The 16,155-nt window shown below is 38.8% G+C and overlaps 2 protein-coding genes across 2 annotated transcripts; one reads left to right on the forward strand and one right to left on the reverse strand.

The window, feature by feature from the left end:
- Positions 1–250: 250 nt before the first annotated feature.
- Positions 251–3,753, reverse strand: LOC140775893 (large ribosomal subunit protein eL34-like). The gene is made up of 4 exons (XM_073119382.1): positions 3,596–3,753; positions 3,266–3,345; positions 654–763; positions 251–545 (listed from the first exon to the last, which is right to left on the reverse strand). The coding sequence occupies exons 1-4, from the start codon at positions 3,672–3,674 to the stop codon at positions 452–454; spliced, it is 363 nt and encodes a 120-aa protein (XP_072975483.1). The 5' UTR covers positions 3,675–3,753; the 3' UTR covers positions 251–451.
- Positions 3,754–11,291: 7,538 nt separating this feature from the next.
- Positions 11,292–13,142, forward strand: LOC140772810 (zinc finger BED domain-containing protein RICESLEEPER 2-like). Its single transcript, XM_073115007.1, has 3 exons — positions 11,292–11,870; positions 12,018–12,650; positions 13,137–13,142. Exons 1-3 carry the CDS (start codon positions 11,292–11,294, stop codon positions 13,140–13,142), a joined length of 1,218 nt encoding a protein of 405 aa, XP_072971108.1.
- The last annotated feature ends 3,013 nt before the right edge of the window (positions 13,143–16,155 follow it).

Raw genomic sequence — 16,155 nt, forward strand, 5'->3', positions numbered from 1 at the left:
GCCGAATCATTTTTGTTATAGAAAAACACAAAACAAAGCATAGCATAGCTCCAGGCAAATCTTTAAGGTTTTCTCAACCTGCTTCGTACGTTTACTGAAGTGTAAAGCAGCACGAGTTGATTAAGAGTGAAAAAGAGTAGAGAAGCAGAAGGATTCATACAGAGGCTACCCATCTAGGTGGGCACAATATAAATCATCAACAACAAAATTGACATTCCAACAGTGCAAAGCTGGAACAACAAAAAAGGCATATTAATAAGTATTTTCAACAGTAATTCTAAGAAATGAAGTGCTAGTTCAAACATCAAAATGAATCAAAAACAAGACACTGAAGGAATTTGATGCCTTGGAACGTGTGCCATCTCACCAAATTCCTTACAACTTCTCTATCACTAAAAATTCTCTTCAGACTAACAAAACTCAAAAGCTTTTTGATATTATAACTCGCAGCTTAGCTCTTCAAGGCTTGCTTTTCCTTGGACTTCTGGATCTTTAACACCTTCTTTACGATCTTTTGCTCTTCTACCAAAAATGCACGAATAATCCTGTGGGCAAACAAATAGACTTAGCCCGCTGGAACAGGAAAGAGAAGGAAAGAAATGATACAAATCACACTACAAGGTCTGCAGCAACTATGACTATTTAATATTTACCTTTCCCTAATGGCACTTCCAGATAAAACCCCACCGTAGGCACGGTTTACGGTCCTTCGGCTCCTGGACAATCTGGACCTTTTGTATTCAGCAGGCCTCAGGTGAGGAATCTGTAAAGGAATTAATATGATTTTGTAATTATAAGGATGCCTAACAGGTCATTTGAATGAATGCAGAATTCTAATGCAGTAGAAATATATTATACCCACTCAACCACATTTAGTATTACAAGCCTAGGCACTTTTGCACTTTGTAGGTAACATCAAACAACAATAAAACTGAATATGTAAGTAATTTTGGTATCACCGAAAGCTGGGGATAAAAATTTCTCTCCTGTAGTAAATACAGCAAGGGCCCCTTTACAATGTAGACAAAAGCAAATCATGGTGATGGTCAATGTCCTGCAAACTATACACCCATTTACACTAATCGACCCAGCCTTGTATGGAAAGACTTAGTCTCACATGATAATAAGTAACAGATACATGTTTGTTGAGTAGAAAATAGATATTATGATTGTCCACTGAACCTCCAGCATTGATACAATATTAAGTCCGCCTAAATAACTATCCCTGTATAAAATACCCTATTCTACTTTCCCATATTAACCATGCTTCAGCTAACATAGCTGTAACTAAAATATGGTTTCTTGTGTAGTAGGCCTCAAAAAGATGGAAAATATGGGAAACTACAGCCAGATGAAGCAGCATATAGATAAAATATGAGAAAATATGCTTCCCAAAGTACATTTTACATTTTTTTAATATCTAGTATTTATGTCAAAGATGATATCATGATAGAAAAAAAAATAATAGGACAAAAATGTGCCCAGTAAATTAGATCCTGCATCGCTAATTACTTCCATAAAAGAGCAGCTCACTCTTTATGACAGGAAAACTCCTCGTCCAGCCTTTGGCATAAATACTACATACCAAAAAGTGTGTAATATTTATAAACTTTTGAACTTTAAGGCAACAGCGATAACAAAATTAGTGGAAATAGGGTACACTAGCAATCAAAAGGAGGTGCCAAAAACCACCAATGATACAGGAAAACGTAGATAAAAGAAACAACTCTCAGTAAAATAGATACACACAAAATCAACATATATGAACAAGAACAGAGTTTGTAAGGATTACATTTATCAAGAAAAGTTGGCAACATTAATAAAGAATTGAAACACTTCTGAGTTCTGACTTCACTATTTACTGGAATGACCCATGATACAAGCGGAGTGATGATTTGACATTTTGACTCACTATGCAAACATTTAAAATTGAAGTTCACTGGCAAGAATAATCAAGATCTCACAGAAATCTATGACAAAAAGAATGATTTAATGGCTACAGAATAACATACATAAGGAAAGCTAGACATATCAAAGTGCTTAGATATTATTAAACACTAAAAATTTTCAAGAAGAAATTCTAAAGAGTCAAAAAAAAATTCCACCAATGACACTAAATTTTGGTTTAAAGATAATAATATGGTACCTACTCAAAACGGGATGATAAAACCAAGTTTCAGAATATCAGGACACGCTATAAGAATACTGTTGCACTTTCTCGGCTTGAAGCCATCTGGGAATCATCCACAATGTTTGATGATCTATCACAACCCCAACACTAGCAAGTACATTACACTGCCTGTACTAAAGCAGACACAAAAGTACATGCATGTTGCATAAGTGGGTCAAATCACGAAGGATTTCTCTCAAGACGACCCCACCAGTTTACTTTATTTCTTCTTCTTTTTTTATTTTATTTTTAGTTCAGCTAAAGAGCTGATATTTCTGAATGAAATATTATGCAGACAAAGTCATAGCACCAAGAAGGCATGAGTATAAACCATGTGAATCCTTCACAAGCTAATGAATCTGACGCCATATTACAATATGTTGGGACAAAAAGAAAGGAAATACTTCTAAAACTAGTAGAAAGCTACCTAACTTCCTCCAGAAGGTCGGACTATCATTAAGCATCCCACCAATTTACTTTCTTTGATCACCAAAACAAACGTACATAAATAAATAAATATACACAACCCCATAGAAATATGCTTGCATATTTAATAATAGCTGATAGGAAATTACCAACAGGTCACAAAAAACTGATGTATGAACACAAAGCAACACAAATATACTCAATTATTTCCGAAACGTTAAATCATAGAACAAGAATTAGCAAAGTAAGTATGTAATACAGTTTCCTAAAGTAAGGGCTGAAAAATTAGATCAAGAGAAGTCAGGTTGCCAAGTGAGCAACAACTAACACCAGAGTGCACGAGCAATAGAACACTAAATGAGCACAATATTTAAACACAAAGAACTGCATGTTGAGCAAAATAACAACTCATAGCACTAAGAAATCATTACAATTTCCTCTTAGGAATCCTAAAATAAGCACTAGAAGAACAATGCAGCCTCAAATGAAAGAAGATTTTTACCAATTTATGACACAGAATGTAAAAAAACTTCTTCCTTCACTAAATTGTCTTTCTTCAAGATCCAAATCTCTTGGTCATGCCAGATCTCTTCGCAAATCACATATATGTACAATAACACCCTAAGTACTTACATAAATTAAAAGAAAGTTTTAAGATAGTAGACGTACTCCTTGGATCCTCTTTCCGGTCACAGGGCATTTGGGTCCACTGGCCCTCTTCTTGGTGTACTGGTAAACGTGCTTCCCACCTAAAACATCGCAAACCCCAATCCATTCCCGTTTAGAACAACCGATTCACATAAAAATAACGATAAAAACCCAAACTTTCACGAATCCAACCGAAGCATCTCGACAAAAATGCAAGCAAGAAAAGGATCGATCCGAACGAAACACAACGAAATGGAATTCGATCAATCAAGCGCCGAAAGCTCGAGAATATGTGATAAACCCTCGAGGAAGAGAGCGAGAGAGAGAGGAGAGGCAAGATGGGATCTTTACCTGGGGTTTTGACAACCCTAGTTTGGTTGGATTTGGTGGCATAACTGTGCCGTTTTCGGTAGGTTAATCGCTGCACCATCGTCGCTTTCTTCTCCTACTACTCTCTACTCCCCAGACTTGGCGGCTATAAACCTCTCCGCGGAGAAGTAGAGCGGGGCTATAAATGGAGTTGGTTCCTGATATGACCTAGATCGGACGGATTAGATTCATCACATCGGACGGTGATAAATCGTCTCTCCTCGGTCTTTATTAGCGTTCTTTTTGGAGCCTTGATTTCGTACACGTTTAACACTTTGTGATAACGAAGGGTATAATTGACATTTAGCAGTTGAACTGATCATAATTTGGATAGGGACGTTATAATTGGATAGGGTTTTATTTTATTTTATTTTATTTTTTATTTATTTTATTTTTTTATAGGCCATGAGCCCATTGATTGATTCATAAACTACCTATAAATAGTAGTATTCTTCGATAGTCTCTTAAATTAGGTCTACACTCTATAAACTTAAACTATATCTGATTCTTCGATAGAGTTTTATTTGAGAAACTTCAACGTCACTATTTTTTAATATACCATCTGACAAATTGGGCAAGTGAACTTATATGGTAGTCATGTTATGACTATATCAGATATAAAATGACCTAGATACCCTCGTTGGAGGGAAAAGAACTCAATTTTATTTTGGTCCAACATTAACGAAGGAAAATACCCTTCCACTTTTCTCCTTCTCTCCAATTTATTCTCATAAACCCTCTAATTTAATTAGGTATACACTCCATAAGACTTTATTTGAGAAATTTCAACGTCACTATTTTTTAGTGTACTTCAAATAAATTGGGCAAGTAAGCTTTTTTTTTTTTTTTGACTGCAAAAGAGCTGAGGTCAGCTTCGATTATTTTGCTGTCGCCACGTGTCCGCGTCGACAGCTAACAGGTTACATATTTCCGGTGGAGCGTTATGTAGACGCTCCACGTGGCAGTACGCCGAGGCCAAACTGGCCTTCGCTGCTGCCCAGTCTGCGACCGCATTGGCCTCTCTCCCCACATGGGTTAACCTGACCTCACCACACTCACTAGCTAAACGCGCGCATTCACGCGCGAGGTTTCGGACGCGCCATGGACTGCGCTCTGGTTGCTGCACGCAGCTGATGGCCTCGGTGCAGTCAGTCTCTACCTGTAGTCTGGATCCTCCCCCCGCCATCATCAACGCCAGCCGGATAGCCCAGAGTTCGGATTGAAGCGCCGAGGCGCCCGGGCACGGCTCCCACCCTGCCTGAAGAAACTCTCCCTCCGCGTTACGGAAGATGGCCGCTGCTCCGCCTTGGTACGCACCAACTCGCAGGGCTCCGTCGGTGTTTGCTTTGATCCATCCCGGCTCCGGCGGCTCCCAGGGTTTCCTTGTCGTGCGAAGCTTCGGGATCTTCCGCTTGCTTAAGCACCTGTACTCCTCCGCCATTTGAACCGCAGCCCTGACCACGGCCAGCTCCGGCGTACGCTTCTCTCTAAATACCACGCCATTCCTGCTCTTCCACAGGGACCATAGTGTGCATGCTATCAAACCTTTGGCCCGTCCGTCTTCCTCGGCGCCCACACTCCACTCCTTCGTGATCCAGTCTAGGTCGATCTCCGCCGCCGGCAGCCGTTCTCTGGTACCCAGGATCTCCCATACCTCCCTGCTGTATCTACACGTGAAGAGGAGGTGCTCGCTCGTCTCACTGAATAGCCCGCACATGGCACAGCGATCCTCTGGGCCGATTTGAAGGTAGCGGAGGTAGGCGCGCGTCGGGAGCCTGCCCCACAGGAGCTTCCAGCAGAAGACTCTGATCCTTGGCGATACCTGGAGACGCCATAGGTTACTCCACCCTGCCCAGAGCTGAGCATTTTGAGGGAGCAGGGACTGGTATATCGCCTTGACCGAGGGCGTTCCTCGAGGGTGTGGCCACCAGATCCACCTGTCCTCGGTGCCGGCGGCTCCCATGGTGCAGTTGGTAATCTCGAACGCCAGCTCAGATCCTGCCTCCCTGGCCAATTGCTCCGGGGTCCATCGTCCGTCTCTGGTGAGATGTGCCACACTCAGAGTTTCGTCCATGAGCCCGGGCGCCAGGATCCGAGGCTGTCTGGACCACGGGGTCGCATGCAGCCACGGGTCGAACGCAGCACGAGTGCCTACTCCATTTCCTATCAGAACTCTGCAACCCATTCTAATTTGGTTTGCGGTTTTTGTTAGCGCCCTCCACATCCATGAAGGATGCAGGCTCTTCGAAGTCTCCCATGGGTGAAGACTCCCGTATTTAGCCTGCATGAGATGGATCCAAGGCGCCTGCTCCTTGTTTAGGAATTTGAACACTAGCTTACCCAGGTGAGCCATTCTGGCCTCCCGCAGCCTACGGACCCCAAGACCTCCCTGCCGTTTGGCGAGCGTCACCTGCGCCCAGTTCATCAGGTGTAGGCCATGGCCTTCCGGATTTTTCCAAAGGAAGTTACGGGCTTTTTTCTCTATCTCCTCCAGCACTCCGTTCGGCACCCACGTGCTACCTAGCCAGTAAGACGGGATCGCTAGCAGCGCCGCCTTGATAAGGGTGAGCTTGCCGGCTTGGGAGAGGAGCGTCCCTTTCCAGCCCGCTAGTCTCTTGCTGATCCTTTCCACGAGCTCCTGCTGCTCCTGCACCTTCACCCTCCTCCCCGAGATAATCACCCTGAGGTATTTGAAAGGCATGCCGGCCACCTTCAGCCCGAGCTGGGCACTGAGGTTTGATCTTGCCTCGGCCCCGACCCTGCTAGGCAGATACAGCTCCGACTTGCTGTAGTTCACCCGCTGGTGAGTGAGACTCTCGTATTGGCTCAGGCTCTCCAGGATGCTGTGGGCGTATGTTGGCGTGGCTTCCAGCATCAGCAGCAGGTCGTCCGCGTATAGCAGGTGAGTCAGCTGCACTTCTCTGACTCTGTATCCTCGCAGAAGGCCTTGGGCTGCCTTCTCGTTGATAAGCCCCGATAGCACTTGCGTAACTATAATGAAGAGGTAGGGAGATATCGGGTCACCTTGACGCAGACCACTCCTAGGCGTTATCCAGGAGGTCGGGCTCCCGTTGATCAGCAGTGCAAACCTAGGGGAGGCGATACAAGCCTGCACCCAGTTGCACCACCTAAGAGGAAAACCCATCCGCCGGAGCGCCTCTACCACTGCCGGCCAACTGACCCGATCATACGCCTTTTCCATGTCCATTTTGATCATCATGATAGGCTCTCCGCTCTTGTCGGCGGCCATGGAGTGCGCCACCTCCTGGGCTGCCAAAATGTTATCTGCAATGCTCCGACCAGCCACAAAAGCCACCTGCTCCGGTCCAATGAGCTTTGCCAGCACTGCCTTAAGCCTGTTAGCCATGATCTTTGCTATTACCTTGTAACTGACATTGCACAGGGCGATCGGCCGATAGTCCTCCACTTTAACAGGGTGCTCCTTCTTTGGGATCAAGGTGATGAAGGTATCCCCCCAGGCTTTTGGCATCGAGGCGCTGATGGGCAAGTAAGCTTATGTGGTAGTTATGTTATGACTACATCAAATATAAAATGACTTAGATGCCCTCGTTGGAGGGAAAAGAACTCAATTTTATTTTGGTGCAACAGTAATGGAGGAAAATACCCTTCCACTTTCCTCCTTCCCTCCAATTTATTCTCATAAACCCTCAAATTAAAATACAGGGAGACCCTTATTAGAACCCTCAACACTCATTGTCATTTTAATCAAATTGATAAATTTTAAATTTTCTACATTTTATTTAAACGTTTTGTGAACCTTGTGCAATCAAAACAACAATGAAAAGAAAATTAATAAAAGTAAAAATTATCATCTTCTCTCATTCAAAGAAACCTCAATGCTCCATCTCCTCCTTTTCCCCATCACCGACCTCTCCCCCGAAAACTTGCAATGTCGACATCGCCTTGGTGAGCGTGCGCATCGCCCTCACATACTTCTCTAGCCTCACCTCCTCATCGTTAGTGGCATTAGTTTCTGTGCAAATATCCCTTGTTTTGCCTCAGTGAGCACGCACATTCCCCTTCTGCCGCCTCACAGTTAGCAGCATTGACGGCTGCACAGATCTTGAGGGGCAATGCCAATAGATTTGTCGATGGTCGTGTGGATCTCCCTTGCCCCACCTTAGTGAGCATGTGCATCCCCCTTCCCTCGCCTCACCATCAGGGGTGTCAAGCTTGTCGAGCAGCTCGGGCTCGACTCGACTGGAGCTCGAGTCTGGCTTGGCTTGGTCAGAGATGAGTCGAGCCCGAGCTGCAGAAAGAGGCTCGAAATCAATATCGAACCGAGCCTGAGCTGAAGCCGGCTCGCTCAGGCTCGGCTCGATTGGCTCGGCTCGATTGGCTCGGTATAAAAGTAAATTATAAAACCCTAATCCCCAAATCTAAGTTCTCACCTTCCTTCTCCAAAACGCCTGCCGCATCATCCTCCTCCCGTGATAGTGTTCTCCTCTAAGCTCCGCCTCACCTTCCTTCTCCAAGCCGTCGCCGCTGCGTCATCGCCTCACCTTCCTTCTCCAAGCCGTCGCCGCCGCGTCGTCGCCCCACCTTCCTTCTCTAAGCCGCCGCGTCATCCTCCTCCATCGGCCGGCAAGAAGTATCCTCTATCGTCCTCCTCCAATATCTTGTGCCAAAAGACTTCAATTTAATTCCTAAAATTTATCTTTAGGCCCTAAAAAGGTTCAAAGATTGTTTTGTGGTATATTGAGGTCATATAGTAGTCATATAGTGCATTTCCGGTTAGCTAGACGAAGGATGTAATTTTTATGGCAACGCAGAATAAAATTCTGATGTATGATCGGAAAGGTAGGGTTTGGAAGGAGGTTTATGCTGCGAAAGGAAACTTGGCATACCCCTTGTGGTTCTCGGCATTAGCTTTTAGAAGCTCGCTTTTCCCTTGCCATCAAATTGCTAGGTTTCCTTAGTAATTTACTGGATTATTGTTTGGTCTCCTTTCGTGAGTATAGGCATGTGGAATTGGTGCTATTGGCAGATTGGCGTTGTGTAAATAATTATGTTAAAATATTCTAATAGGTTCCAGTGCTCCAGTTAGTAAACGACTAGTTGTAGTGAATATGCCTCTTCAAGTTCTTTGGAGATGACCTGCACCTAGCCATCATATGAAAGATATTCTTCTGTAAGCTCTTTGATAACTTTGCAAACTACACTGTATTTTTTGTATGCACCATGATGAAGCTTTGTAATTTTCATGCCCCATAATGAATCAATACTAGATACACCACCTTTTTAGAGAATTATCATGTGACATACATAATAGATTTATGATTTCTCTACTTCTGCTCATCTTTTTAGGATGCATCTCTAAGCTACAGAGCCAGGTTCTTAAGATATTCATACTAGAATCGTAGGCTGAAAGGATTCTGAAAACCAGAATTAGGTATTCTTTTTGTCTACTCAAATTTATTTTAGTGAGCTCCAAAAAGGAAACAGATGCTTGATTTTTAGCTGTGATGATTCTTTACATTAGTCCTGCATGATGCCAGGAGAAATAATTAGTATGATCATAGGCTTTGACAAAGTCCCGTCTCTCTCCTCTTCAGGATGATAACTTACGATGATGAGATTTTCTTCATAATATGGTAGATTAATTTATTCATACAGTTGTGCCACGCCCTACAACTTCAGAAAGAAAATGTTATCACATTTGATAACAGTATCAAAGATCTAATTTTGAGCTCAGTGGGCAAAAATATGTTAAGCAAAGTCAGCCTATTGGAAGGAAATGTGTTGAAATGCATATTTTTTACAAGTTGCTATAATTCAAATGCATACATTCGCTTGTTGGATATTTAAATTTTATTGACATCCTGTTTTATAATAAAAAATTACATGGCAGATTCATATTTTGCTGCTCATTAGCATATGCCTTCAGTTTTAGTAGCTAAAAAGATGCATCTTTTGATTGCACATAATTCAATGGTTTTATCTTGATAAATTATGGTAACCTGTTGTGGCTTCTTTCATAAGATTGCAGAAGTTTATTGACTTTGCTTTCTTATGTTCACTTGGTTTGGCATAGTTTATATTGATTGGCATTTTGGTTTCCAGAAATCACGGGTCACTTGTTAGATGGTGATGAACTGCCCCTTAATTAAAAGTATTGTAGTTTGCCCTAAAGTGATTGGTGCAGTTAGGATTATAATTGCTAAGATTTATCATGTTGGTAGCTCTTGCCTAATTGAAAATTAATTCATAATTGAGTATGAAGTTGCACAAGAGTAGACAAAATGAGTAAAATAAGATCCTGAGAAGATTTGGTTAAAAGGGTGTGGGAATTTCATAATATACATTTCCTTTTTAAGAGTTAATCATTACATTTATTTCGGATCTCTTCCTGACCCTATTTTTTAGTTTCTTTGAATGATTATAAATAAACTACTAATATCTAATATGTCCATAAGATTCTGAAATTGGCCCCAGACCAGACTATTGCTCCTTTAGCATAACTTTTCAACTTTGGTCAAACAAGATTGCTTACTTTACTAAAAAATATAGAAAGCAACTCTGAACTTTTTGTTCTAGACTTGTTCGAATACTTAATACTTTTGTTTCAGCTAACAATAATTTCATGTTTATATTTGAGAATGATAAAGTAGATACAAAGTTAGTATAACTAAATTTAATTAAATATCAATATTTTGAAAGGGCTCATGGTTTGCAAGCGGTCACCCCACCACATAGCACTTAGACGGCATTACTAAGGCGGTCTAACTTTAAATATATAAAATTTAACAGTAATCCCTCTACCAAAGATAAACCAAATATAAACCAAATGAAACTAGGTTTCTAGATTATATCTTATTGTTCTTTTGAATTCTTAGATTTGATATCATCTTTTGGACAAAGAGTATGTCCTTGTAAATGATCTAATATGCTATTTCCCTTGGCGATTAACTGTATCTGTCATATCTGTTTTTGTTTTTACTAATTAAGTATTATAAAAATTTAAGCAGTATTTCTGTTTTTATTTTTATTTTTTTATGTAGATGTCAAAGTCAGTAACTAATAATCTTTCTGATGCTGTTAGTGAAAATGAATCTATTGAAATTGATATTGGTGAAGAGGATATTGAAACTAATAAGGTAGAAAAAAGTAATAGTCAAAAGAAAGGGAGAAGAAGAACTTCTGATGTATGGTTGTATGTCAAGCGGGTTAAGGTGAAAGAAAATGGAGAAGAGGTAGAAAAGTATCGATGTAATAATTGCCCGTCATTATTTAATGTTCCTAAGCAAGGCACAACTTCACACATAAAAAGACATGTGAACTTTTGCACTAGTTTGGTAGGCAAAGGACAAAAAAAATTCCTTTTGCTTCTGCATCTAATGTTACTGGGACTTCAACTATAGAAGAAAACTATCTCAAAACTATTTCATCAGGATACAACCAAAATGTGGTGAGAGAAATAATGACAAAAATTATAATGGTACATGAGTATCCTTTTAATATGGTTGAGCATACATGGTTCAATATTCTTCTGAAGGTTCTTAATCCACGTTATGAACGGATTTCTAGAAACACAATCAGAAGTGATGTCATGAAAATATATGAATCTGCAAAAGAAGAAGTGAAATTGCTTTTGAAAGGAATTAATAGAATTAGTTTGACTTCAGATTTGTGGACCTCAAATCAAAATATTAGATATATGTCTTTGACTGCTCATTTTGTTGATTCTGATTGGACTTTACAAAAACGCATTATCAACTTTTGTCAATTGGAACCTTCACACACTGGAGTTGTTATTTCGGATGCTATTATTGATTGTTTAATTGCTTGGGGAATAGAGGATAAAGTACCAACTATTACTTTAGACAATGCCTCCGCCAATGATGTTACTGCTAAGACTATTATGAATAACTTTCCAGTTAGAGATAAATTATGCTTCAAGAGGCTTACTTTTCATGTTAGATGTTGTGCTTACATTTTAAATCTAGTTGTTCAAGATGGGATCCATGTCATTCAAGATGTCATTGAAAATATCAGATGCAGTGTTACTTACTTAAAAAAGAGTCCTTCGCGTATGTATAAGTTTGGTGAAATTGCAAGACAACTCTCTGTTCCTACTTCTAAGGGTTTAGCTTTGGATGTTGCAACTCGTTGGAATTCTATATATGTTATGTTAGAGCATGCTTTTGTGTACCAAAAGGTTTTTGAACAATATGCAACGAGAGATGCAAATTACAAATGGCTACCTTCAGAAGATGATTGGTTTAAAGCTGCAAAAGTCTGTGAATTTTTAAAAAAATTTTATGATGTTACTCAAATTATATCGGGAAGTTCATATTTTACTGCAAATCTATTTTTGATTGATTTATGAAAAGTGAAAGAAGTTTTAAATAAAGGATGTGAAAGTGAATTCTACTTTTTGAAGGATATGGCTATAGAAATGAGAAAGAAATTTGATAAGTATTGGAAAGAATGTGATATGTTATTGGCAGTGGCAGTAGTATTAGATCCCCGATACAAAATGAAGCTTATTAACTTTTGTTTTCCAAAAATATATTGTTTTGCAGAAGCTCAAATAAACATGCAAAGGATCCATAGAGTGTTGTATACTATTTTTGAATCATACGAACTTGAGAATGCATCAGGTGAAAATAATGGAATGAATGATAGATCTCAACTTGATAAGAGTGATGACTTGATTGGTGCTAAAGGATCAGAATATCAAGCTGAAATTTTTTTAGAATCAACAAATGCAGTTGAACATCTGAAATCTGAATTAGAAATATACTTAGAGGAGCAGACTACAAGTTTGATTGACAAGTTTGATGCTCTAGAATGGTGGAGACTAAACATGTTGAAATTTCCTATTCTTTCCAAGATGGCTCGAGATATCCTTTCGGTTCCTATTACCACTGTTGCATCTGAATCAGCTTTTAGCTCCGACGGTAGAGTTCTAAATGATTTTCGAAGCTCTTTGTCTTCCGAGACAGTGGAGGCTTTGATATGTGAAGGAAATTGGATTAGAGAATCATCAAAAAAACAAATAAGCTCCTCTAGGGTATGTGTACTATACTTCTCATAATAAAATTTTCTCATTTTATGCTTTTATTAACTATTGCTAACTTCATTTTTATAGTCTTATTTTCTTTAAGTATTGGCGATGTAATGTGTTTGTGAGGATTCCAAATGTAGTTTGATCTTTAGGTATCATATATTGTATGTCTTTTCCATTTGTATAGCATTTTCATTTGCATAGATGATAGAAGAGGCAAGGATATATTAAAAAGTATTATTTGACTTAATTGGTATGCCATGATCACTCAACATTTAGGTTATACATATTTCTTAGTTTCTTGTGTATAAATAATGATTGTAAGTATATGTGCCAACCATTAGGCCAAACTAAGATCTTTTCTTTTTATATGTTTAGTGATCATGGCATACCAATTAACAACTGAATTTTCTGAATTTTCCTATCATTGTTTGTTTATACTAGTTGCAATGATGTTTAAGCTGCAATTAACTTTTTTTTTTTTTTTTGCAGTTATAGGATGAAGCTTCTTTTTAGTATTGAGACTTGAGAGTGCCAAATAAATTTAGTTGTAATATTTGGCATGTTATTAGATTTTATTGTAATATTTGGCAAGATATAAGTTAAGTACTTTATATTGTAATATTTAGCAAGTAATAGACTTATGATTTGGATGTCATGTCAAAATTTGGATTTGTTTTGAGCCAAATTTTGATGAATTACCATATGTTAATATTTTGTAATTGGTGTGATAATTTGGTTGGCTTTAGTAAAGTTTTGTATAATTTAAGTTAAATTCATTTGGTTGGCTTTTGTTATATTTACTAGTAAAATTTTTGAAATTGGTGTGATTGCTTTGAGCCAAATTTTGATGAATGGTACTATGTTAATATTTTGCAATTGGTATGATAATTTGGTTGGCTTTAGTAAGGTTTTGTATAATTTAAGTTCATTTAGTTGGCTTTTATTATATTTACCGGTAAAATTTTTGAAATGGGTGTGGTTGCTAATCACTGATTAATTTTAAATTTTATAGTCATTTTGGTTGGCTTTTATTGTATCTACAGATAAAATTTGTTATTCAATTTCAGCTTTTTTTCACTTTAAATATGTTGTGGCTCGGCTTGGGCTTGGTCCAGCTTGAGCCAGCTCGGCTCGAAGTGAGGCTTGATAATAGGCTTGTTTCATATTCGGGCTCGGCTCGGGCTTGATCAGGCTCGGCTTGAGCTGAGGCGAGCCGAGCCTGAGCCCAATAAAGAAGCTCGAACCTGAGCAGCAGCCGGCTCGCTCAGGCTCAGCTCGTTTACACCCCTACTCACCATTGACAACATCTATGGCTACACAAATATTGAGTGGCAGCATTGATGACAGATCCATCTGCAGGTCTTGTGGAGGAGCTTCCATCTACGACAGCTGAGAAGGATGGCACGACTCCGATTAGCTATGGGCGAAAGAGGCGAGGGCGGAGTTGGTTGTCGCCTTGACGGTAGCGGTGCATTAGGGAATGGAAAGCGGAGACGAGGTGAATAGGTCTTCTCTTGGGCGGGGGTTCTAATTAGGGTTTGAGTGTTGAGGTATAGTGAATATAAGTTCATTGAGGCTATTTCTATAATTTACTAATTTTATTTATTTTGCTAGATAAATTGATAAGCTGATTTACTTATTAAGAGTACAATTCTCATTAGGCATTTTCCCTTATTGTCATTAGACGTTAGCCATTTCACTTTGCTCAAAAATTTAAATGAGATTGTAACAAATAATGTTTAGGGGTACTCGTGAAAACTGAATATAGTTCATTGGGTGTAGATGTAATTAACCTTTTTCGATACATAGGTTAGATATTTAAATTAATTATCTCGATAATCGAGCCATGTTGTGCCATATTCATCACACATAGAGCAATCCACCAATATTTCTAAAGGAGAAATTCATTCAAACTTTATGGGATTTGACTATTGTGACCTACTATCGTGGAAAATGTGCTCCACCACTATAGCATAGTTACTAGGTCGGTCAGGAATGAGGTTTGACCACATTTGCCCTATGTGTGGTGTTTTTTATGAGACTAATTCTCATCTTTTCTTTTGCTGTAACTATACTCTCAATATTTGGTCAAACCTACGGATACTTTGGGAATGATCCATTGCGTATCCCTGCGAGTACTATGAAGCTCTCTATAAAACCTTAATCTTATAATCTTATTGTTAGTCACCTTATTAAGTGGGACCCTCTTTTGTCAGACTTCTCTTAAGCTAAATACGAATTGCTCATTCACTAGACCCTTTTAGTCGGGTGGAAAGGGTTTTATTTTTTGCTTGGAGACATACATTCATATCCTTGCTAGTAACCATTTTGCCCGTTTCTCTTCTTTGCTCATAGCTGAAGCGGTTGCCCTATGAGAAGTGTTCATGGCCATTTGGCACTATGATTTTACCCACCTTATTATTGCTTTGGAGACACTACTTTTGGCCAACTCCTTAATAGAGATGCATAAGTGACTCTGGTCTATGGCCACACTGGTTAAAGATTGTCAACTCCTCATCTCTGCTATCCAGCACTATTTTATTTCGCATACTAACCATGATACAAATAAAACATTTGATTGGTTCACAAATATTGCTAGATCTATAGATTTTGGATGCACATGGGAAGGGGCTTTCCCCGTTACACTTAGTACAATTTTTGACTATCGATATTAGCGACGCATATTATAATCACAACAATTAATTAATATAATCTATCTCGTTTTCTTCTAAAAAAAAACACTATAACATAGTTATAGTTGCGAGAAATATTAAGTATGATTAATTACACTATGCTCAATTTTGACTCGGTATCATTTTATATCTTTGCCCCCATTCGTTTATGGAATATAAATAGTCAAGTCTTCTTCTGGAATAAGTCTTCTTATTCTAGTATAATAACTAAACATTAATTTAGCTTCTACTATACAAATTCATAATTCTTTCTCCTCCTATTTCATACGACTTTTTTAAATTAATTTAATAATAACCCAAAATTATTATTGTGCCCCTAGATTAGACATCTAACTATTCAATAGTATTTTCATCATTTAGTTTAAAATATCACCAATTTCTAATACATATTTTTTATTTTTTATTTTTTATTACTTTAATATCAACTTTACGTCACATCAAATATAATTATTACTCATTATACTAATATTCACTAAATAACAAAATAATTATACCAGTATTAACTCTCTCTTCTTGTATCAGAAATTAAAATATTTATCTTTAGTTGATATTATCCCAAAAGTGAATGATGCCTTAAAGTATAAATGCAAATAACCATGTAAACTTTTACAAGTTGTTAGACATTATTAAAAGATATTATGAAATTGCGCTCATATCATTTTATAATTAGAGGGAAAAAATAGCTTTGACACGATGATTCTGATTCTGCAATCCACGCGTGTGACAGTGTAGGAAATATAACCAGAAACAAAAACTACTAGCAAGTGCAAGTGATCCATCACAAGGGAATGAATTTGAAGTGGCATAATCTAAGA

This window comes from Typha angustifolia, chromosome 2, assembly GCF_048772165.1.
Source record: "Typha angustifolia cultivar Huaian chromosome 2, ASM4877216v1, whole genome shotgun sequence".
Lineage (NCBI taxonomy): Eukaryota > Viridiplantae > Streptophyta > Magnoliopsida > Poales > Typhaceae > Typha > Typha angustifolia.

Bases quoted from the DNA above. Each gene is read 5' to 3' on its own strand.
- LOC140775893 (XM_073119382.1), bottom strand. From the start codon at position 3,674: ATGGTGCAGCGATTAACCTACCGAAAACGGCACAGTTATGCCACCAAA. The intron at 3,346-3,595 runs GTAAAGATCCCA...GCGATGTTTTAG, and splicing joins TAGGGTTGTCAAAACCCCAG to GTGGGAAGCACGTTTACCAG. The intron at 546-653 runs GTAAATATTAAA...GTTTGCCCACAG, and splicing joins GGAAGTGCCATTAGGGAAAG to GATTATTCGTGCATTTTTGG.
- LOC140772810 (XM_073115007.1), top strand. From the start codon at position 11,292: ATGTCTTTGACTGCTCATTTTGTTGATTCTGATTGGACTTTACAAAAA. The intron at 11,871-12,017 runs GTCTGTGAATTT...TACTTTTTGAAG, and splicing joins ATTGGTTTAAAGCTGCAAAA to GATATGGCTATAGAAATGAG.